Source organism: Mustelus asterias, chromosome 9, assembly GCF_964213995.1.
Source record: "Mustelus asterias chromosome 9, sMusAst1.hap1.1, whole genome shotgun sequence".
Lineage (NCBI taxonomy): Eukaryota > Metazoa > Chordata > Chondrichthyes > Carcharhiniformes > Triakidae > Mustelus > Mustelus asterias.
The window spans coordinates 82,636,693-82,661,025 of NC_135809.1; the positions used below are offsets into that span (position 1 = coordinate 82,636,693).

Sequence of the window (24,333 nt, forward strand, 5' to 3'; positions counted from 1 at the left end):
ACCACTGAGATAGAATGTAATGCTTTTATGTGCCGTTTTTATTCATTTGTTTTATGAATTATATGGCACTGGGAATTTTAAAAATCAAATAACTTGTGCTGTTCAATGTATCTAATCAAAACAGTTCGGTCTTGCCTATTGTTTTCAATGGATACGTGTTACTTCACAAGTTCAGGGCCTTCATTTCAGAGGCTAACGTTTCTGTGAGTTTCAAGGTCTCTTTGCCCAGGTTGTCAATTTCTGTTCTGGCAGCTGGGCATCCTCCTCCCAAAACACATCACCAGCACACCTGCGATTTAGGCCTGACTGATCCAGTAAGATCAAGAGATCATGCAAAAGAGAAGTATGTATAGGCCATTCATTGAACCTGCTCTGCCATTCAATAAGATCAGGGTTGATCTGATTGTGGCCTTAACTCCATCCTCCTGCTTGCCCCTTTGTCAATCAAAAATCTGCCTAACCTCAGCCTTGAATATATTGAATGATTGAGCCTCCACTGGTAAAGTGAAATTGTATTTTTTGTTACAAAGGATTTAGGGATTTTTTTTAACCTGTTGGTTTTGGTCATTGCATTCTGTAGCTCTGCTGATCAAAATATTTTGATTAATGTTGACTCAATAGTACAATTTTTAAACACAGGAAATTGCAAGAACTTGTTTATACAGCACTGAAAGAGACCTGATCAAAGTCATTTGAATTGCATCTTCCATGAGTGTAATGTGCGATAAATTTATCCTTCTCAACCTGTTTGATCTTTGATATGGTTGATCACACTGTCCATCACCTTTCCTCCAGGGTCCAGCTGAGTGGAACTGCCCACACCTGCTTTCTGCCTTTCCTCTTCCATCATGGCTCAAGTTGCATGAAGAATCTCCTACAATGACTTCTGTTCCTGCCCTCGGCATCATTACCTTGGAGTTCCACAAGAGTCAATCCTTGGTACCTTTCTATTCCTTGGCCCCCTTGGTGACATCACACAAAGACATGGGCCTGATTTTTTGCAATAACGGAGAACATCTCTGTCATTACAAAAATGCTGGGAGAGACTAATGTATGGAAGCCCTGCTCCAAACATGGCACCTACCATTTTGTGGGGCTGGAATGGTCCCGGGTTAAGGGATTGTGCATGCGTGTTTCATGCAGGAAGCTGCCCACAGTCACAAATGATTTTTGTCAGCCAGGAATGGAACATATAACATGTGCAGATTTGACCTAGTAGAACCAGATCTAGACTTTTGGGCAGTCCTTCAAAGAGGAATATGGTCCTGGGACAACTCTTGGAGAGGTGAGCTGCTCTTTCAGAGAGAGAAGGTATCCTTTAAGATTGCTAAATGTGGACATAAGTATGTAAATTCATTGGAACTGTCAAGAGAGCTGTCAAGATAAACTGTCCAGAAGAACTATCAAAAGATACTATCAAGCTGTCTTGATATTTAAAACATCTGCCTTTTAAATCTTTGAAAAACAAATGGAGTATTACAGAATTGCTTGCAATTTCACTCTGTAGGCATGAGGGTTATCATTTTTGGATTTGTGCTGCATGACTGATTTCACTACCTTCTATTATCACGATCGGGTGCCTTCCATTTCACATTTTAATTGACAGCTTCAAATGATTATCGACCAGTGGTGGTAAACCTGTGGCCTGGGGGCCACATGCAGCCCATCAGGGTTCTGAGTGCAGCCCACAAGACATTTTGTTGACCTTTGCTAATGCAGTGGATTGGCACATTCCACTGGTTTCCGTCCACATAGTTTTTTTCCTCCCAGTATAACTGAAGTGATAAGCCTGTAAGGCAAGGTCACATAAAGTGTGGTGCCTGCTAATTGCTCACAACATCCACTGTGAAAGCTGTGTTCTCCCTCTGTGTCCAATCAAGCATAAATATTTATTTTGTTTTTACTGTTTGAAGTTGATATATGGATATTAGACATTTTCTATAACTCATTATGAAATATTTGGTGCATTTTGTATGTATTTAATCTTATTCAGAGGATCATGGTGAGTGAACATAACTGATTTCAATCTTGTAGCCCAGTGAGATGAAAGAGGGCAACTCAGGTGGCCCACTTAGCAGCCTAGGTTGCCTATTACTGTTATAGACTCTTTGAAACGGGACTATGAATTCTATTTTTTTAAATAGGGGGTAAGCATTTAAATGTTTGCTCTTATAAAGGATTATATAATTGAAAGAATGTAAATGTAGTGATGAGGTTATAGTGAATGTGCAAGGGCAAACGGTGGTGGATGGAGGCATGGGCTGGCACTAAGTTGACATTAAGTGTCACAGGGGCTATAAAGGGCCTTGGGAGCTATAGATTGACATGGAGGGTATGAGGGATTATGGGGGTTGTGTACAGGGGTACTGGTTGGCATGGAGGGTAGGGGGGTTTATGGAGATTGTGTGGGGGGTGAGGGCTGGAAGGCTGTTTTAATACATCTTCGGCAAAGTACCAGTGTGCCAATGCAGGCTTTCTGCCCAACTCATCACCGCACCCGACATCCTCCTTGTTCCAGGGCACTTCCTGGAGCACATTCTCCTTGGTTGGGTTCGTGGAGTCAAGAAATTTCCCAACTTTGTTCTCCTGACCCGACAGTGAAAATTCAGGCCATGATGTGAGTTCCAGCTGTACACTGATGCCATCCAGAGCAACCTCCATACCATGTCTCTCAAATCCTCCACAGCTTCTCTTTTGCCAGACGATTTAGAACCTAATTCCTGAGTTGAAGTCTGTTACAAAGACCAACTTGTTCTAATATGCCTGTCTCCACTCCTGCCTCAGCTTATCTGCTGCCTTTACCTCCAGATTAAACTGTTCTAATGCCTTCTTGGCTGGCTTCTCATCTTCCACCCACCATAAACTTTTATCTCATCAAACACTGTTGTCCCTATCCTAATTCATGCCAAAACCTGTTCGCCCATTATTCTTGTGCCGCTAACTTACCTTGGCTCTCAGTCCACAAAGGTTCTTTTAAAATTCTTATCCACATGCTCAAATTCCTTCATGGCCTTGCCCTTCCCGACTTCCTCAGTTTTCTCCATGCCTAATTAAACTAAAATAAACTCCAAGTTTAAAACATGGGCCGGATTCTCTGACCTCATCTGCAGTTGGGATTCTCCGGTTCTGTTGCTGTGAATGGAGATTTGATTGAGCACCAAGTTCTTCATTCTTGCTGGCAATGGCAGCGGGGCATGAACAGCTGGCGAGAATCACTGCTGGTGGAGACCAGGTGCCATGGCCATGCTGGGGGGATCGGAGGCCACTAACGTCCCCGGGTGGTTTGGGGCATGGGCGGACAATGCCCATCAGGCAGTGCCAGCCTGGCAGTGCCCAGTGGATACCATAAGTGTGTCTGGGGCATGGACAAGGGAGTGTGGCCTGAGTGTGTGTGGGCTATGATGGGGAGGGGGGAGTAATGTAGGTGGGAGCTCTGCAAGGGGGTTGGTCGGCAGTGGGGAGGGCTGCATGGGGGGGTGGTCAGCAGGGAGGACTATGAGGGGGGCTATGCAAGGGGGGGAGGCGATGGGGAGAGTGGTTTTGGAGGATGTCTCTCAGTCCACTGGGAGATTGGGGTGCCTTGTGCAATGGTGCATGAGCGCTCTGAAGCCAGATACCCTGGCATACATAGGGGGTGATCTTACCAGCTCGTCACAGCTCTTGCGATGTTACTGGCCGCGTTCTGCCGGTGCAATTAGCCTCGCGTGATGCTGATTTAAATATTAATTTGCTAATTTTAATATTATTAGTGCGCTCAGGATGCAGTTGTCCAGGTTGAGTTGCCTTAGCGACCTTCCCGGTGGAGGTCCCCACTGGCGACAATCACATATGGTGACACTGTGAATTCTTTTGGGAAGATCGCCCCATAAAGTTTACAAAGCTTGAGCATTAGCACCTGATGAAGTGGTTTTCACACCTAAATAAAAATGCTTCTCACATTAATTACCTAAAGTGCTTGAGCACCTGATGAGGTGAAAAAGCCTCTGAAATATCACTGAATTGCTTACTGGTCCATTTTAACACCTAGACAAAAATACTTGTGAAAAAAAGAGCTCGACATATTAATTGGCAAAAACGACTTAACATATTTGCTTTGGTGAGTCTGTACAACACTTAATAAATCCAAAATGCAATTTGCATTGCCATTTTACTCATTTAAGAACTCATGCTATCACTAGAAAAGACATCAAAGTAATTTGTGCCAAGAAATTTTGTTCTTGTAATTGTTTTATTCATTTAACAATTATTTATTTAAATTTGACTAATAAAGTAAGATGACACAATTATTGAAATATGGAGCATTTTAACATTGCAACTGTGACTATTCTTCATAAGTATATCATTGATTGTGAAGTGTCTGGGGTGTCCTGAGGTCATGGAAATGTTATATAAACACAAGTTTTTCTTCCCACAACAGGGTAGACCATATGACATTTGTGTCCTAACCCATTATGCAGCTAGTAATGCCAAACTATTCCTTCTCGTCAACTGCATCTTTTGAAGAAGATAAGGAACAAATCAACCCTCTGTCCTGTCATTAATAAATTGCATTGCCTCGGGGTCACCCTCAAGAGGTAATAGAAAGAAAACAGAGAAAAAAATATACAGGAAACACTTTGGCATCCATCAGTCTTAAGAGATGGTGCAGGTCACTTCTGGATTGAACACTAACTGTTGTGGCTGCAGATGCCAGTACCTTTTGCAGCTGGCACAGATGAATAGAGTTCACCCAAGGTCAACTGATGTTTTTCAGGCACTCTGGTCAGACTTTCCATGCATCGACTTTAACCCGGTCAACTTGAGGTCTTGTTGCAAATGTATCGCAGACATTGCGACTGTTGGTTTCATGCCAACAGCAAGCTCATCAAAGAGCATATCTTTGGGATGTGACTGTAAATCCATTCAGCCGCACCTAGCCAACAGAGTTGCCTCTGAATCAAAACGGCAAGCATGCTGGGGATCTCTGCATGCTGGTGCATTTACATAGTCAACACTCGGGTAGTCCTGCCAGGAGTTGGCCAGTATTTATCTGAGGCAGTGGAGGTTGAAGTTGTTCAGCCACTTTTCTTGGCTTGCATAAGTTGTCCATGGCTTGAATTTCACACTTGCGTGTGAAGTTAGTGGGATTTGATGTCAGGACACAGCCCTGCTTTAGCCCGCTGCTGATCTTGAAAGCCTCCAGTGGTGCTCCATTGTAACTGATGAAAGTGTGCATGCTCTGGTGGAAAGAAGAAATGACACCCAGGAGTCCTGGCAGACAGACTATTTTCTGCAGTAGCTTAAAGTGTCTCTGCTAACAAGGTTGAATGCCTTGGTGATGGCTACGAAGGCAATGTAGAGTGGTCGGCACTGTTTGTGATCCTTCTCCTATAACTCTTGAAGTGCGAAGATCATATCCACTATCCACCTGCCAGCTGTGAAACCATATTAAGATGCACAAAGCCAGGGTCTGCTATCTAGTCAGTGAAACCCAAGAAAATACTTTAGCAAGGAGATGCCTTGGTAATTGTGCAGCCAGTGCAATCCCTATGTTTTTGTACTGGGTGAGTAATTTTGCATCATGTTTGTCTTCAGGCACAAATCTTTCTTTCCAGCAGAGACAGAAAAGTTGAAGGTGATGCAGCAGCAGTGCCAATTTTCTGCATATGGTGATTCCAGTGGAATAACATTGTTTCTTGGGGCTTCACTGCTGTCAGAATGGTCAATGGTCTTGTAGGCCTTGACTGTGGTGAGCTCGCTATCCAGCTCCTCCATGACAGGAAAGTTTGGAATGGCACTGAGAGCTTCTTGAGTGACAACGTTCTCCACTGCGTCGAGTTCAAGATAGTGCTGCGCCCACTTTTCCATCTGCTTGTCAGGTTCAGTGATGATCATCCCTGCCTTTGTTTCCAAGCAGGCTTATTTAGTTGCTGTGGGTTGTTGCTTTCTTGCTTCCTTCATACACCCCTCTAGCATCCTCAGATTCAGCAGCATATTGTATGTTGTTGCAGATTTTCAACCAATATTAATTGGTGCAGTGTCTCACAATCTGTTGAGACTTGATTCTGGCAGCTCTGAGAGCGTCAAGATTTTGTTTGCTGGGACTTGCTTGTAATTCATCACTGAATCCCTTGGTTGCAGAATTAGCTTTATTTCAATTTAATACGGTTCAAGCCAGTCAGCATTCATAGAATCATAGAATCCCTACAGTGCTGAAGGAGGCCATTCGGCCCATCGAGTCTGCATTGATCATAATCCCACCCAGGCCCTATTCCCATAACTCCACATATTTACTCTGCTAATTCCCTGACACTAGGGTCAGTTTAGCATTGCCAATCGACCTAACCCACACACCTTTGGACTGTGGTAGGAAACTGGAGCACCCGGAGGAAACCCACGCAGACAAGGGGAGAATGTGCAAATTCCACACAGACAGTGACCCGAGGCCGGAATTGAACCCGGGTCCCTGGCGCTGTGAGGCAGCAGTGCTAACCACTGTGCCGCCCCACCTCTGATCTCTTTTCTGTACACAGTGAATGCAGTTACGCAGGTGATCCCATTTTCACACCCCCCTCTGGCCTTGGATGTTTTTGTTCAAAAGAACATGCTCAAAGCTATTGAGGACTGTCTGGGTCCTTTCTGGGTTACTGGTATGGCAAGTGTTGGTCTGAGGGCAATCTTACTTCTTGGAGTGGTTTAGTTTGTTAGTTTGATCTTGCTGCAACCAGCGAGTGGTCAGTGTCACAGTCAGCCATGTGATAGCTACAAGAGATGAGGACAGTGTTGAGGTTGGCATGTCTGGTGATGATGAGATCTCGCTGATCTCAGTGGCTTGATCTCGGGTATGGTACAACTTGGTTTGGAAGTAGCTATTTATCACAAAGAGTCCATGGTAACAATGTAGCTCCAGCAACCTCTGTCTATTTTGTTCATCTTGCTGATTCGCTGGTGACCTGTGCACATTGGCCAAGCTGTCTTGTCAGCACTCACCTTGCATTGAAGTCCCCTGGATGGTACAGTCCCTCAGTGATGGGAAACCTGAGAAAGTGCCTCATTGAATTGATCCTTGACATCAGGATTGGAGGTGAGCATCGGGGTACAGGGTATAGATATACATGCATTTAACTGGACCTGCATGTGTTGACAAGCAAAGTGCAAGAAGTCTCTCTGAGCCCTGTGTGGGGAGTTTAATCATTGCGAACAGAATGTTTTTTATAGTGAAACCATGCTCGTTGCCTCTTGAATTTTGTCCTGCTCTAAAAACCTGCAGTCTTTCTCTTTAAGGAATCCACTTTGAGTCAGCCTAGTTTCTTGCAGCACAGCAATGCCTTCATTGAGTCTTGTAAGTTCTTCGTTAATCACAGCCTTCTTGCATGTGTCATCAACCTGCAGTAATTGGTCATTGGTAAGACCAGGATGCGTGGACCCTACGTTCTAGCTTGCAATGCAAAAGACTGGGTTTTTTTTTGCTGAGTCTGTATTATCTGCTTTGGAAAAGCTGCCAGTATAATTAAGGACCCCACGCACCCTGGACAGACTCTCTTCCATCTTCTTCCTGTCGGGAAAATTTACAAAAGTCTGAGATCACATACAAACCGACTCAAGAACAGCTTCTTCCCTGCTGCCATCAGACTTTTGAATGGACTTACCTTATATTAAGTTGATCTTTCTCTACACCCTAGCTATGACTGTAACACTACATTCTGCACTCCTTTCCTTCTCTATGTATGGTATGCTTTGTCTGGATAGCACTTTTCACTGTATATATTTGACAATAATTATTCAAATCAAGTACTGCTGTTGAACCCAGATAATAGGGAGAGGAAATTCAGTCTTTCCTGTTGCTGCTCATAATTTGCTAATGCCCAGTGGGAACAGCTACCTGTGATTGTTGAAGGAGATAGGGACTGGGTCCCAATGTGATGTCACACAAGGGGGAGCTTCCTGCTGGTACAAGCCTTTGAGATTCACACATGAGTAAGGGCCATTTGAACAATGTTATAGATGCTCATGATTGTTGGTGGGGCTCCAAGCCACAAGGAATTCCAATCTCTGGGTGAAGAAATTTCTCCTCACCTCAGTTCTAAAATGTTTACTCTTATCCTCAAACTATGACCCCTAGTTCTGGACTCCCCCACCATTAGTTTCTGAATCTATCCTGTCGAACCCTGTTAGAATTTTATAAGTTTCTATGAGATCCCCTTTCACTCTTCTGACTCCAATTAATACAATCCTAACTGGCTTAGTCTCTCCTCATATGACAGACCTCCCATCCCAGGAATCAGCCTGGTAAACCTTCGCTGTACTCCCTCTATAGCAAGGACATCCTTCTTCAGATGAGGAGACCAAAGCTGTACACGATCCGCCAGGTGTGGCCTCACCAATGCCCTATACATCTCTATTCCTATATTCAAATCCCCTCACTATGAAAGCCAATGTACCGTTTTCTTCCTCTACTGCCTGCTGTACCTGCATGCTTACTTTCAGCGATTGATGCACAAAGACACCAAGGTTGTTGTGTGATTTCAAGAAGAAATTAGATCTATCTCTTGGGGCGAAAGGGATTAAGAGCTGAGGGATGAGCTGATAGAAGTTTATAAAATTATGAGGGGCATAGATAAGGTGAACAGTGGAAGCATTTTCTCAGGGCAGAAATGACAATTATAAGGGGGCACAAGTTCAAGGTAAGGGGAGAAAGATTCAGTAGAGATGCGGGGGGGAGGTTTTTTACACAGAGGGTGATGGGGGCCTGGAATGCACTGCCAAGCGAGGTGATTGAGACAGACACGTTAGTGACATTTAATACTTATTTGGATAGACTCATGAACAGATGGGGAATAGAGGGATACAGGTGGTTGGTCTAGATAGGACAACGTGATCAGTGCAGGCTTGGTGGGCCGAAGGGCTTGTTCCCGTGCTGTACTGTTCTTTATATGGGAGGAAAGGGGAATCAGGATATTGAATTTGATGATCAGCCATGATCATAATGAATGGCAGAAAGGCTCAAAGGGCAGAATGGCCTACTGCTTCCAGTTTCTATATAAGGAGTCAATACAGACAGAAGAGGAGCAAAAAGGATAAAATAAGTAAATACATGTTTAGGAGGTGTCTGCTCCAGTTTATCCAGATGAAATTCTTTGTCCTCAGACTGGGTTCAGAATCTAAAGTGTATGAATAACAATACTTCTCTGCATCAAAAGCTAGTTTCCTGTCTCCTTGGGTCTCACTGATCACTTGCCATTTCTCTGCTGAAAGGGCAGTGAGTTGGCCTGCTCCAAGTCTATGTCCAAGGAAGTCTTACATCATTCTCTAGAAGATATGTGAAGGTAAGCTGGCCTCAGGTTTTCCCTGCTCCCTTTCTGCAAGCACCAGATGTTGAATTGTCTCACACTGTTCTTTATGGAATAGAATCCAGGGAGCCCAGTGCTGGATATGCAGGTACCACTGATCTGGAAAGTAAGGGCACTTGTGAATAAAAGCACCTGGAGTCGTTCCCAACTCCTGGCCAGATGGGTACAGAGTTGGTTGTAGGAAGCGCAGATGTCAACCCATGGGACCTAAGCCCACCATTTCAAAAGAGTAGGTTACTATGGGGACACAGCAGAAAGAAAGTGGAATCAATGGAGATAAATTACTCGTACTACTTTTAATTGCCATTTTGCCATGTTTCCACATGGTTAAAATCAGGTTCTGTATGGTTAACACTCATTTCTCAGAGCTGTTCCCACCATGCTGGCTAGCACAGAAAGAGCAACTCCAAGCAATTTCCCGGCACGGGGCAGGGAGCCTCACCAACAATGCCAGCCATTAGGTTGGAGTCCAGAACCACTCCCAAATCTAAGACCTAACAATGAAGAAGTCTGTTGAGTAACTGAAGGCGGACGGACTCTGTTGTTTTTCAATGAACTCTCAGTGGAATAACATTGAAGAATTCAGTTCCTGCTATGAAATCTACCTTCAGTGAAAAGTGAAATAGATTTGCTTTACTTTCCAATCATGTTAAATCACCCGAGACCCTGAGAACCTTTGTGAGCTGCCCTGGTTTATTTAGTTGAATGAAAGGTATACTGTTCATCGTGTTCACTGATAAACCAGAGTGACAAGTCAGTAGTTTTGTTACAATATATTAGAAAATGTGGTTTTCTCTCTCTCTCTCTCTCTGTCTCTGTTCTAATATATTTCAATCCTACAATTAAATGATGTCTAAAAAGGTTTGGCGCAGACAGGTCACTACAATCGTTGGAAGTATGTGGGAATATGAAAGAAGAAAGGAGAGAAGTGGACCTGGCTCTAGTCCAGGGGTTGCTGTTTCATGTTTGCTTAGTCTGCAGGAAAAATAAAAGACCATTCAAAGGCTTTGAAACCCCTTGGGGAGCAGATGCTAGTTGGTGTGTGTGAAAACTTCAGAAAGAGCTTGCTTTACAAAATCAAACGCAGGGTCTCCCCAGCACTGTTTCTCAGCTAATTAAAAAAAACACATGGAATAAATTGAATGACTTCAAAATGGCAATGCCCATTAACAACATTTACACCTTGAATAGTATGCAACCCACTTGGAGTACAAGGATTAAGACTTCCTGTGAAATGGCGAAAAGTGTTTCATTATTTTTTGTATTTGTATAGAGGAGCTGACCCTGACTAAAATCTGGTGTGCCAGACTGGCTTGGCTTAAAACAGTGTGATTCTGACAACAAGAGGCAGAAATAGGTTCTTATCTTGGCTATTTCTCACCTGCGAGTGATGGGTCTGACCACGTTGTCGCATTCACTCCAGCCCAGTAAACGGAGAAGGTTTCATAGAAAAACACCAGAACAAAAGTCCATCAATCAGTGGTCCACACATAATGTCATGAGAGCCCAGTGTTTAAAGTTTATTTATTCATGTCACAAGTAGGTTTACATTAACACTGCAATGAAGTTACTGTGAAAATCCCCTAGTCGCCACACTCCGGCGCTTGTTCGGGTACACTGAGGGAGAATTTAGCATGGCCAATGCACCTAACCAGAATGTCTTTCAGACAGTGGGAGGAAACCGGAGCACCCGGAGGAAACCCACACAGACACAAGAAGAACGTGCAGATTCTGCACTGACAATGACCCAAACCAGAATCGAACCCGGGTCCCTGGCGCTGTGAGGCAGCAGTGCTAACCACTGTGCCACCGTGCCGCACTGTGGGGAAGGGAAATGGTAGTTTCTGTCAAATGATTCATGAGCAAACCGTCAAAATTATTTCGCAGAATGGCTCATTGCTAGGGCTTTCAAACAAGCACCAAGATATAGCTTGGCTGGTGATGAGGAAGACTCATCCCATTGGATCTTTCCTGTTTGGCTGGAGTCTCACCCCTCCAAATGCTGCTCTCGAGTATGCTGTAGTGGGGAAGAGGCTGGCATCTACCTTTTTCTGGAGTGTACCTTTGCAAAGAAGGTCTGGAGAGAGATGAAGTGGTTTTCATCGAGGTTCAGCCTGAGAAGCCTTGGGATGCAGGACACAGGACTCAGTGCTTTTCATGCTGAAGGACCATGAACTCAGTGAAAGACACTCTTTGGTCCGCCTAAAACTTGTTGATCTTCCAGTGCAAAGAGTTGTTCACGACTGAGTGTTACATTTCAAGGTCCAAGACTAAGTATAGATGGGTGTAACCATTGCAAGTACTCAATGGGGAAAAGCCACTGTCTAAGGTCCTCCTGCCATAATATACCCAGGAGCTGGAAACTTTGTAAGACCCCTCGATGGTATCTTTGTCAAGGGATATATATTGTAAATCTTGCCTGTAATTGCAATCGTATTGAACCTTCTCAAAGTGCTGCATGCTAGGCAGAATTTTGTGCCCTGCACTGTGGTGAGTTTGGTAGTGGGAACGCTGCCATTTTCCTCCCTCTACCCCGATTGAGTCTATGGTGGGAAGTTCTGTGGACGTTATTCCCATTCCACTGTTAATTGAGGCCCTTAAGTGGGCTTCACTTAAATGCTTACTTAAGGGCCTCATCCCGCCATTGCTGATATTAACTGCCAGTGGTGATTGCATCATAAGATTTAGGTTGCCTATGGAAAAGGACAAGGCGCAATCCAGAATAAGAATAATTATGTATTTGGGGTGCGGAGAGTTAGAACGGTGGTGGGGTGGACAACTTCAGTAGGGCAAGAACTGATCAGGCCCAGGCAAATTGGAATCAAAGATTGGCTGGAAAAACTGCTACTGAACACTGGGCTGCCGTTAAAGAGGAGATAGTTTGGGGGCAGTCACAGTCAAAGTACAGTTCTATGAGGGGAAAAGGTAGGGCAAACAAATCCTTGGCTCTATGGATAATGAAAAAGATAGAAATTAATATGAAGCAGAGAAAGGGTGCATATGATATATGTCAGGCGGATAATATAATTAAGCTGAATATAGAAGGTTCAGTAGGGAATTGGGAAAAATAACAAAATATGAGAAGCAAAGAGAGAGTCTGTGGAGAAATTGGCAACTAACAAAGGCCATCTAAAAGTTTTCTGTTAGTATATTAATTGTAAAAGGGTGGTAAAAGGAGGAATGAGACTGATTAGAGACTTAAAAGGGAATTGATAGATGGAGATGGGGAATATGGCTCAGGTATTAAGTGAGTACATTGTATCTGTCTTCACCAAGAAAGAAAACGCTGCCCAGATCATGAAGAAGGAGGAAGGAATTGAAACACTTAATGAGTTAAAAATTGATAAAGAGGAGGTAATAGAAAGGTTGGCTGTATTTAAAGTTGATAAGTCATCAGGATTGGGTGAGAGTCATCCAAGGATGCTGAGGGAAGTAAGAGTGGAAATCGAGGCACTGGCCATAATTTTTCAATTCTCTTCAGATGTAGTGGTGGTGCCAGTGGACTGTAGAATTGTAAACGCAAATGCAAGTGCCGCTGGCATGGGGCTTGTTCAAGAAGGGTGCAGTAAGCCCGACGAATACAGGCCGGTTACTTTAATCTCAGTGATGGGGAACCTTTTAGAAATGAGAACAACGTTAACAGACACTTGGTTCAAAGTGCAGATACATTAAGGAAAGCTAGGAAACATTTGTTTAGGGCAAATCATATTAAACTAACTTGCAATTTGTATCTGAAGATTACTATGCCTGGTGGATAGCTATAGTGTGAGAAACAACACAATAAATGTTATTAAAACAATCTGGGGCCTTTTCTCTCTTTTCCCACATTGCTGAGGCTTGTCTTATCCAATCAAAATAGTGGCAGTGTAGGGTTTCCCAACCAGCCCCAGCAATAAAAGAGATGATTGTGTAATTTCCCTGTCAGTTACTGCTATACACATGAGTTGTTTGATGCAGTTGGTAGAGACTGTTTTAAATAGACTTTATAAGAATATTAGTGATGGGTTCAGGAGTAGACCAGGAAGATTCCTTGATACCCGCGTGTCCAAAAATCTATTAGTCACATTCTTGAATATACTCAACAGTTGAGCATCCACAGACTTCTGAGTTAGAGATTTTCAAAGATTCACAACTCTCTGAAGAAATTACTATTCATTTCAGTCCTAAATAGCCATCATCTTATCCTGAGACTGACCCCTGACTCTACATTCTACAACCAGGGAAATAACCTCTTAGCATTACCCCATTAACTCTTCTAAGAATTTTATATAGTTAAATGAGATTACCTAAAATATCCCTGTAAACTCGAGAGAATATGGGTTCATTTGACTCAATCTCTCCTCATAAGACAACTCACTCATCTCAAGAATCAATCCAGTAAAGCTTGGTTTAATGTCTCCAAGGCAAGTATATATTTCCTTAGCTAAAGAGACTAAAACTATACACAGTATACCAGGTGTGGTCTCACTAAAGTCTTATATATTTGCAGCTGGATGTCCTTAACCTTGTACTCTAACTGCCTTGCAATAAAAGCTAATATATCTAGAGCATTCACTGAGTGGACTGGGGATAGAATGCTTTATGAACCAAATGCTAAGTCGGGAATTTGGTGCAAGTGGGATCCCTCTGGTAAGTGTTTCTCAAGCTGTAATTTAGATTAATAGTTAGATTCTAACTTAGAACTTTAATAGTATAAGAGAAACTTGCAAGCTAATTAAGCGAATTAAGTACTTTTAGTTAGCCATGCTCATTCTTAGAACCCTAACCTCAGTCATTGAGCTTCAATATGAAGATGACTGTTGGGTGCAGACTCACTCAGAAACTGAGCTCCAGGGTCATTGTCAACTTCTGCTGTGAAGCACATGAGAAAATGAGCCTTTCACGAAGTACCCAAATAACCAAGGTCCTCTTCCAACCATCTCCCATAGCACAACACCTCCCTCATCAATTAAGATCAATGGCGAGATCCTGGAAGTGTCACTATTTTCTGTATCTTAAGAATCTGCTCTTGTCTAAGGCAGACATTGATGATGAAATTCATCATCACCCTCAATGTGCCAGCTCAGCCATTGGCCATGTGAGGAAAACAATAGAATCAGGCTCTCAAACCTGAATCCAATGTCACGATTTACTAGGCAGATGTGACCCCTGTGCTCCAATGTGCTTTCGGACACTTGGACAACATGCAGCCAAAATACTGGAGAGTAGCATCAGTGGTGCCTTTGCAAGATTCTACAAATCTAGTGGCCCAAAAGGCTGTACAACAGCAGTGTCCTCTCCCAAGCGGACGTGCCCACCATCAAGCTGCTAATCTGTCAAAACCCGCTCCTCTAGGTGGGACAGATCGTACATATGCCTGACACCAGACTCCAGAGAAACTTCTACTCAGGTCTCATTTGCAGCAGGAGGCTCCCAGGAGGACATGCTTTAGGGTTGTCCTTAAAGTATCCCTGAAAACATCCTCACTGACTCTGGATTGTAATCAACCAAAATGGGGAAGATTTATTCGAGAAGGCATCAAACACGGTGAAAGACTTAATCAGGAGTATGCAGAGGTGAAGTACAGATGTCGGACAGAGTGTCCAAAGCTCTAAACAACTCATCTATCTGACCCATCAAACAACACATGTCCCTCAACTGGCAGAGTCTGCAGATTATGCTTTGGACTTTTCAGTCATCTCAGACCCCATCGAACCAAGGCAGAAGCCAGTCAGCAGCTTTTTTCCAACATTGTGGCAAAGACTACACTTCAATAGCACTTTATTAGCTGTCAAATACGTTGGGATGTCTGGTGGTGGTGAAAAGTGCTGTATAATGCATTTTCTTCTTTAATACTTTATGCCTGCCATGCTTACCATTGATCAGGTGTTCTGGGCAGACAAGGGTGTGTGGAAGTTTTCCATTACCATCACTGCCTTTTGTAGACAAGTTGTGTGACTGCACTATCTTTTGCAACTGATGGTTTTACCAAGGATTTTAATAAAAGAGGAAATCGTGCCAAGCGAACCGTGTAGAAATTCTGTGCCATTGTGCTGGGAATTGACAAAAAGAAGCAACTAAGACATGAGGAAAAACCTTTTCATGCAGCGGGTGGTAAGGAATTGAAGTGCACCTGCCTGAGAGTGTGCTGGAGACAGGTTCAGTCAAGGCATTCAAAAAAGAATTGGATTATTATCTGAAAAGGAAGAATGCGCATGGCTACAGGGAGAAGGCAGGGGAATGGCACCAGGTGAATTGCTCTTTCGGCGAGCCAGCACAGACAGGATGGGCTGAATTGCCTCTTTCTGTGCTGGAACCATTCTATGATTCTATAATTCGATACACAGGTTATTTCACCTGAACTATGACCTCAAAATTGGATGGCAGGAATACAAAGCAGTCAGGCTTTAAGCAAGAAGGAAGATTATCTTTCCATGATGGAGTAGTCAATAATTGGAAGCCATCAAAAATAAATTATATTTTGCTGATTTAGCACTGTTAAAGCAGACTGGTCAACTAGATAACAATTTGAAACATTGTATAGACATGAAGATAAAATATCCCATGTGACATTATGGTTTTAATCATGTTGGGACCAATGAATTGTCACCTATGCAATTCAACTAGCTAAATTGGTCACAGAGAATGTCAGTCAGTTACTTTAAAGGGTGAGGAGCAAAATTCAGAGACTTCTGTTGGAGGAGGTTTTCTCAGATCATCAAATCTGATGGAGACTAAATTGGGCCTAGGACCATGAGTTATATATAGTATGTGGAAGAACTAGGCTCATTAGCTCAAATAGGCCTTTAATTATATCCTTTTGACAGGTTCCTAAAATAACTTAAAAGAATTATGTCTCTTAGGATCTCAAATCTTTGAGACTCCTGGCTTCCGTCAGTCTTTCTTCCTCTAATCTGGAAGTTTATAAAATCCAAATCAACTAATCACTTTTTCCTGATCTCCTTTTTTTCTTTTCTGCTACTGTTTTTAAACTTGGTTGTGGCCAGTGCCATTAACCGTGAGTCTTCAGCAAGGTTTCTTAATAGAAAGTGTTGAGATAATGAACAACATTGTAAACATACTGTTTAAGGCAAAGGATTAATCTTGCATAATTGGATTTTCAAGTTGACATCATTTCTTTAATTTTGAAAAATGTATTAATTCCTTTTTTGAACCTCACATGTTATTCTCCAACAGATTTTAATAACGCAGTTATGCAGAATAATAATTATTTCGCATCTGATTGAAAGGATTTGGGTTTATTAAAAAATATCAAAAATAGAACTGCATTATGTTGGTATACTCAACAGTGCTACACATTGGTGGGGTCAGAAATGGGTTGCACTTCAAATTCTTCAGATTTGATTTGGTTTATTATTGTCACATGTATTGGGATACAATGAAAAGTATTGTTTCGTGCGCGCTATATAGTCAAAACATACCATTCATACAACACATCGGGAGAAAGAAAGGAGAGGGCGCAGAATATAGTGTTGCAGTTACTGATAAGGTGTAAAGAAAGATCAGCTTAATATTCCATTCAAAAGTCTGATGGCAGCAGGGAACAAACTGTTCTTCACAGAATCATAGAATCCCTACTGTGCAGAAGGAGGCCATTTGGCCCATTGAGCCTGCACCGACAATGATCCCACCCAGGCCCTATTTTTGTAACCCCATATATTTACCCGGCTAATCCCCCGACACTAATGGATAATTTATTATGGCCAATCAACCTAACTCACACATCTTTCGACTGTGGGAGGAAACCGGAGCACCCGGAGGAAATCCATGTAGACATGGGGAGAATGTGCAAACTCCACACAGACAGTGACCCGAAGCCGGAATTGAACCTTGGTCCCTGCCGCTGTGAGGCAGCAATGCTAACCACTGTGCCATTCTTGAGTCAGTTGGTATGAGTTTTCGGAGTTCTGTATCTTATTCCTGCGAGCACCTGAGTTGTGAGAAATGATTGAAAAGTAGAGATGTTAATAGCGGATGAAAGCCTGCTTAGAAGAGATTGTCATAGTGGATTTCAAGAACCAAAAAGGAAAATATCAATTTAATTCCAATGTTTAATATTAACCCAAACTCAAGAATCAAAGGATATGAATGAGATAAGGTGAAGACAGTTAAGATATAACTTCTTGATGCCAGCATTCAAAATGTACAGGGGGCGGTGGATGAATTTGCCTTTAAAACCACCAAAAAGTCTGTGAAAAATCAATGACAAAAAGAGAAAAGACATCCTATAAATCGGAGAGACAGAATCTATGAGGAGTTGTTACTCCAATCGCGTATTCTGTCTCATGGTCCCTATTCCAGTTCCTCCAATCACATGTTCCCTCTCTGCTGCCCTTGCTGTTCCTCCAGAGTAGGTATTCTGGCTGGTCCCATTGCCCTCATCACAAATCACTTCAACAGGAAGGGAGGTAAGAAATGGTTTCTGCTGTTAGGCTCAGGCAACCTAGATAAATTAGGGTAGGGTTTTTGGTGTTGGGGTAGGTGGACTGAATCTGTTCCTTATAGTTCAGTGCAAGACAGATGCTTCTGGATTGGCAAGGGGTTTAATGGCCATGGATGTTTTTTGTGGTTTTAACTCGCTCAGGGCTGCAGAGTGTTCTCTCTTCCAGACCAACTCCTCAGCGTTGTTCCAGACATGTCTCAATGGCAGAATGTGCACACAGCTAAAGGTCACAATTAACCTGGGCTCTGTCGACAGCCTGACACTGAACTTGAATCCAGATGATTCAGAGGCCTCACTCAGCGACACTCGCCAAAGGGCCCCCACAGTGTCTGAGTAGGGGTTGGGACTTGGCTCAGGCCAAGGAGATGGATGAGTCAGGGTTGGGGATGCAGGTGGGAGAGTGAAGGGGGGCAGGAGGGGCAGACAGAGGCCAACGAGATGGATAAATCCAGGGGCTCCCACCTGAATGAATTCTACCCTCGAGCTGTCAAATTCTTTAAAGGCACTGACACCTTTTGTCAACAATTGATTTTGACCCTCTGTGTAGTGTGGAGCATGAATACAGCCATACTTGGAAACCTGAAGTGTTTGAACGGTTTTCTGCATAAAAAGGCAGGCAGTGGTTCAAACAATATAGTTTATTTATTCGTCACAAGTAGGTTTACATTAACACTGCAATGAAGTTATTGTGAAAATCCTGTAGTCGCCACACTCCGGTGCCTGTTCAGGTACACTGTGGAAGAATTTAACATGGCCAATGCACCTAACCAACACATCTTTCGGACTCTGAGGCGACCACAGCACCCAAAGGAAACCCACGCAGACACGGGGAGAACATGCAAACTCCACACAGACAGTGACCCAAGCCAGGATTTGAACCTGGATCCCTGGCGCTGTGTTGAAGCAGTGCGAGACACTGTGCCACCGTGCCGCCATGAACAATCTCAGGAGGTTATAGCTAACTGAAGGCACTATTGGCTGCAATGCTGTTGGTCAATCTTTGCTTGAACATTTTTTAACTTTTTGTCTATTTTTGTGTTTTACTGAAATTGATTGCGAAGCTTACTTTAACTCAGTATGTGGCTGTGAAGGCAGTTGATTTTAACAAATCCTTAATAAAATAGTTTGCAGAAAAATTGGATAAATATTCAAAGGGAATCAATTTTGCAGAGACATGGGGAAAGAGTAGACGGGGTGGGGAATAATTTGATGATTCTCTCTCAAAGAAACGCACTGTTAGTGGGTTCACCACTTCTATAAAGTGGCATGTGCCTTTATTGTCACTCGGGTGCTTCTGCGCAAAGGGGTTCCAATCTATATCTCATTAAAACATTGATGATCATGCAAGGAGGTACATTAGCTTGGTAAAAACATCACTGAAATGTGAAGTATATTAAACCTGATTATCTGATAGTTAGCATTTTGTTGCAGAATTGATATGTGTATTCTTCTTGTACAATTGGACTTTTGCATTTCAGTGTCCTCATATGTTTGTCACTTTACACAACAGTATTGATGGGAAAGAAACTTGAAATTGGCAGAACAAAGCCTAAGAATGCTGAGGGGTGTAAACTACTTACAATTATTTTTTTCAAGAGGCTGCAGAAATGAGGCTCATTCACAATGAGTTACCATGTGCCAAGTAGTTAGAATTTTCATTTTGGAAGTGGAGTACGGGAGATTTATTTATAATAAATTAACAAAGACAGTGGGCCCAGTTTTACCATTGCCTGGCGCCCGTTTTTGGGCGCGAAAACTTGGTAAAGTCGGATGTGAGGCAAGTAGCACCCAACCTTACCGGCACTTCCCCCTTCACCACCGCGTTCACCCATCCAGAATTGGCACAAAACAGACATGCTCCATAAAAGTCCGATTCGGGCGCCCCAGTTAGTGAGGAGGTAGGCGCCGAGCATCCGACGGCTCTCTGCATGAGATCGGTGGTGGAGGTCAGGGGCGTCTGCTGCCACTCTGCCTGAGATCAGTGGAGGGGGGGGGGAGGGGAGCCCCGCTGCCACTCTATCTGAGATCAGTGGTGGGGGAAGGGAGTCCGCTGCCATTCTGCCTGAGATCAGTGGGGGGAAGGGGGGAGGGGCCCGCGATCGGTCTGGGTGGCGGGGGGGGTGGGGGGATAAGGGGGTCAGTAATGTTGGGGAGTGGGGCAATGTCTATGGGGGCCAGGGGGAGGCATTATCCGGTCCGGGAGGGATGTGGCAGGGGAGCCGCATTCTATCATTTTGTTTCTGCGCATGCGCAGTTGGAGGCACCAATTGGAGCTGCAGGATTTCGGGCATGTTAAGCCCTGCGGCGTGATTCGGAATTGCTGATATTTTTACAGGCAGATTGTGTATGGGAGCGCCTGAGAATAGGTCCATAAGTCGGATCTGAAATACTCCCAGTTTCAAGTCCGTCCAGCACATAGAATCAAAATGGTAAAATAGGGCCCAGTGTTAGGTGTGTTACCTATTTATCAGATTTAATAACATATAGACGGGGTGATTCTACCAGCCCCCTGCGCTGCTCTAGCATAACAGGTCGGGAAACACCAGCGGAGGCCATTTAGCAGGCTCCTGAGATTCTTGGAGTAATCAGCTCTCCGCAAAGCTGATTTAAATATTTAAATTTAAATTTCCATTTAATTAGCGGGACTGAAGTCTCTGAGCCCGCTGGCTCCCACCCCTCCCCCCTCCGGGGGTGCTTCCCTTCAGTGGGGTTTACAACTTCTCCCCACTAATGGGGAACAGGCGGTCTGACACCACTGGAGGGAACAGAGGCCATTTAGGCCCCCTCCCAGGAGGTAGGGGGTAAGGGGGAGGTATGCACCTAAGAGACATCTGGCAGTGCCAAGGGGGTGGGGGCTGGGGGGGGGGAATGGGGCCTATTAAGGGGGCAGGGGGCCTATTGAGGGGGCCGATCGGTAGGGGGTCCTGCTGCCACTCTGCCAGAAGATCGGTGGGAGAGGGAAGGGGAGGGGTGATTGGGGCTGGCCATCCGGGTGGAGTGGGGGTGGTTGGGGCTTCCGGGGGAGTTGGTGCTGGTTGGGGGGAGAGCAGAGACATCGGGGCTGGGGGCTTGGAGGGGCAGCGATGGGGGGTCATGGGGCTGGCCAGAGATTGGAGGCCGGTGATCGGCGCTGACAGATTGGCGCATGTGCAGTGGCCCACTCGGCGCTCTGCTCCCTGCCTCTTGGGTGGGAATAGGCCCCATCCACAGATTTTCAGAGTGAATCTCGCTCGGGCACTCTGCAGTGCTCAGTGTTGGAGATTCATTCTGAAAATCGTGCTGAAAAAATCAGTGGGAATTACTCCAGTTTTCATGCGAATTCCACACTTAGAATCTTTTTGGGAGAATCCCCCCCCCCGCCAATGGTATTTGATATTTGTGCGACCTGATCTGTCTGAAGAAGGAAACCCTAAAAAAGCAAAAGAAATACAGAGGGTAATCTTGCCATGTGACTGCATTAGCAAACAAATCAGTGTGAATGAAAAGGGAGCCCCTGAAAACCATAAGGTAGCCCCTTAAAATCAAAACGTAGCCCTCAAGAAAATCCCAAGAAGAGCCCTGTAAAGAAAAAAAAGTTGACCCTGGTTTCACACAGAGGGTCAGCAGTAGAGAATGTTATGAATTTCAGGAAACTGATGATTATATAGTTTGCAGACTGTGCTATTCAAGACTTGCAAGAGCAGCTAAATAGTATGAAATTCTGTGACGTTTGGGACTGATGAATTGTAATAGCCTTTCTGGGTATCGTTCCATCTTAGATTCCCAAAGACACTGGCACATCAAGGGGTGGAGAAGGTTAAGTGTACCTAGGGTTGCATCATTTGTAATGGTGCAATTGTTTAATGATTCCTTAGCAAGGCGGGCAAAACATTTTCCTGAAATCATACTTGCTTCCCCTAGTGATTGGAGCGAATGATACATCAGATTGCACGACTTAATGGTTAGAGTAAGCATTGATGGGCTGAATGCTCTCTTGATATATTCATTTGCAAGATGAGCTTTGGAATAAAAGCTCTTGATTTTTTTCTTAACTGAGTCAATAGAAGAATTGATCAGACTGAAGTCCAAAAATCAATGGAGCCCTTATTTTACACCTAAATCAGCCTACTCTTCTCAGCTGCTAATTATCCCCATTGTTGATTTCCTTGCAGATGCAGAGAAGCTGAGTGAAGCTACTGATACTGGCAGGAGAGCTGGCTCGATCCATGCTGCGTCCAACAAAAAGAAGATTGACGACTCCAGTGACAGTCAGGAGGATGAACAGATGGTAAATGACTTTTGAACAGTTTCTTTAGAGGAAAAACATCAAGCCTGTGCCACATTTCTTTATCTCTGTGTCTAAAGTTGCAGTGGCCCAGAGTCATTACAAAATAATTTCCCCATCCATTGTAAGGCAAATTGCCTTTCCAAGCCCCCAGATGCATATGTAGGAAGTGGAGAAAAACAGCCGGTTTCTAAAGCAGAACCTTCCCATTCCCATTCATCACAGTGATATTGAACTTTCCACAGCAGAGTTCAATTACAGGTGAGTGTGCTCTCCCCTCCTGGGTTCCAATTAAGTTGAGAGCATGAAAAGAAGGAATGAAATGAAAAACAGCTTGTGGCACAGGAATGTAAACTATGCAACTGGAATTGATCTTTGCGATTAAAATTTTAATAACAATTGCAGCAAGAGGCTGTAAAACATTTTAATGAGCTCAGTTTCTCTTATTTTGTGTTGAGAGATGAAGTTATACTTATGGACTGTGTGGTATTTATTGTCTATCCCCAGTTGACCTGAAGGCAGTAACCATTAACCACTTAAAGTGGGATTGGAGTCACACGTAGGCCACACCAGATTGGGGGGATGGTAATTTCTCTTCCTTGTGTGACATCTGTGAGCCAGTTGCAATTATGCAACAATGATTTATTTCCATTTCACACCTTGCTATTGTGGAATTTTGAATTCATAATGTCTAGGTTGTTAGTCTAAGGGCAGGATGTTTGGGCCCTTCCCGCCAGTGGGATCTTCCAGTCCATCCGAATGTAACCCACCCCCATAGCAGGTTTCCTGGCAGCGGGACTGGTGAGCCACCCAAAAAGCATTGGCAGGACCAGAAGATCACACCGGCAGCCAATGGTGAGCCACCTCCACCGTAGGAAAACATGCTGTCAGCAGCTCTAGAAAATCCTACCCGGAGAATCACAACCACTGTTCTCTAATTACAGTGTTTCTCTTAGTGGTTGTGTGACAAACTGCATGGTTAAATTCAGACACTTGAAATTGTGGTGAAGTTCAGATTGCAATAGGTTGCCAAAATCAAATCTGTTCCCATTTGTTTCCCTTCTTTCCTTCACCTCTTATACAAATGGGGTGCTAGATACATGCTGATACATGCATGACCTTACTGCTGTTCAAATTTTCAAAGGAGTGCAGCCTTATGTAATTGAGTTTATGATCTCAGCCTTGCTGCTCTGGAGATACTGCTATCCATGGAAGTGCAGCATTATGCTGTTGAGTTCATAACCTCAGCCTTGTTGCTCTGGAAATGTTAGTCACCTGTTAATGGGGAGTGGTTCTCCCCACTGCAATGTTCTGATAAGCTCTTAGTGGTTGATGAGAGCCACAGTGGTCTTTGAGCGGTTGGTCTCTGGGTTTCTCAGATACAGTTGCTCCATGAGCCACAGAAACCAGCAACATGGAGCTGAGCCAATGATGTCAATGTCACAGACAGATAGATGTCGAGGTCAAATATCCCTATCAGGAAAGGGAAAACCAAAGGAAGACTAGCTGGCAGCTAGAGAATATTGGTACATTTGGGGCGCTTGGAGCCTGCTGAACCAGGAGAAGAGTTAGACATGCCTGATTTGGCTGCATTGAGAATGTGCAAGAGCGGAGATGAGGTAGATGTTGAATGAGGTGTGAGGAAGCAGGGGAATGAGGGTTGGCAGTGCAGTAGGAGGGGTGGGAGATTGATAGATTTTTGTTTGGCAAGAATATTTAGAGTTAAAACCTAGCAGATAGACGGAGTTAAGCTGCAGATTAACCAATATTCTAATTGAACAATGGAATTGGTTCAAAGGCCAGAATAGCACGCTCCTATTCCTGTGTTCCCATAGCAAGATTTTGATAAGTCTTTAATGGGAGTTGGGTTGGCTTAGGGTTATGATGCTATTTTTGTCAAGCAACTTGATTTTGATAAAATAATTAGAAGTTTTGCTCAATATGTGTAAGTGGGTAATCAATATGAGGAGTCTAAAGTTAGAGGGCATAGGTTTAAGGGAGAGGGGAGAGATACAAAAGTGTCCAGACGGGCAATTTTTTCACACAGAGGGTGGTGAGTGTCTGGAACAAGCTGCCAGAGGTAGTAGTAGAGGCGGGTACAATTTTGTCTTTTAAAAAGCATTTAGATAGTTACATGGATAAGATGGGTATCGAGGGATATGGGCCAAATGCGGGGCAATTGGGATTAGCTTGGGGTTTTAAAAAAAGAAGGGCGGCATGGACAAGTTGGGCCGAAGGGCCTGTTTCCATGCTGTAAACCTCTATGACTCTATGTAGTTTACAGGGTGAACTCACTC

At 43.9% G+C, this 24,333-nt stretch overlaps 1 protein-coding gene across 1 annotated transcript in view; it reads left to right on the forward strand.

Annotated features, from left to right (window-relative positions):
• LOC144498778 (N-acetyl-beta-glucosaminyl-glycoprotein 4-beta-N-acetylgalactosaminyltransferase 1-like) overlaps positions 1-24,333 on the forward strand; it is a 736,002-nt gene that overhangs the window by 201,493 nt on the left and 510,176 nt on the right. The window contains exon 2 of the mRNA XM_078220446.1: positions 21,924-22,039. Coding sequence (XP_078076572.1) covers positions 21,924-22,039 — 116 coding nt within the window. The remainder of the gene's footprint in view (positions 1-21,923; positions 22,040-24,333) is intronic.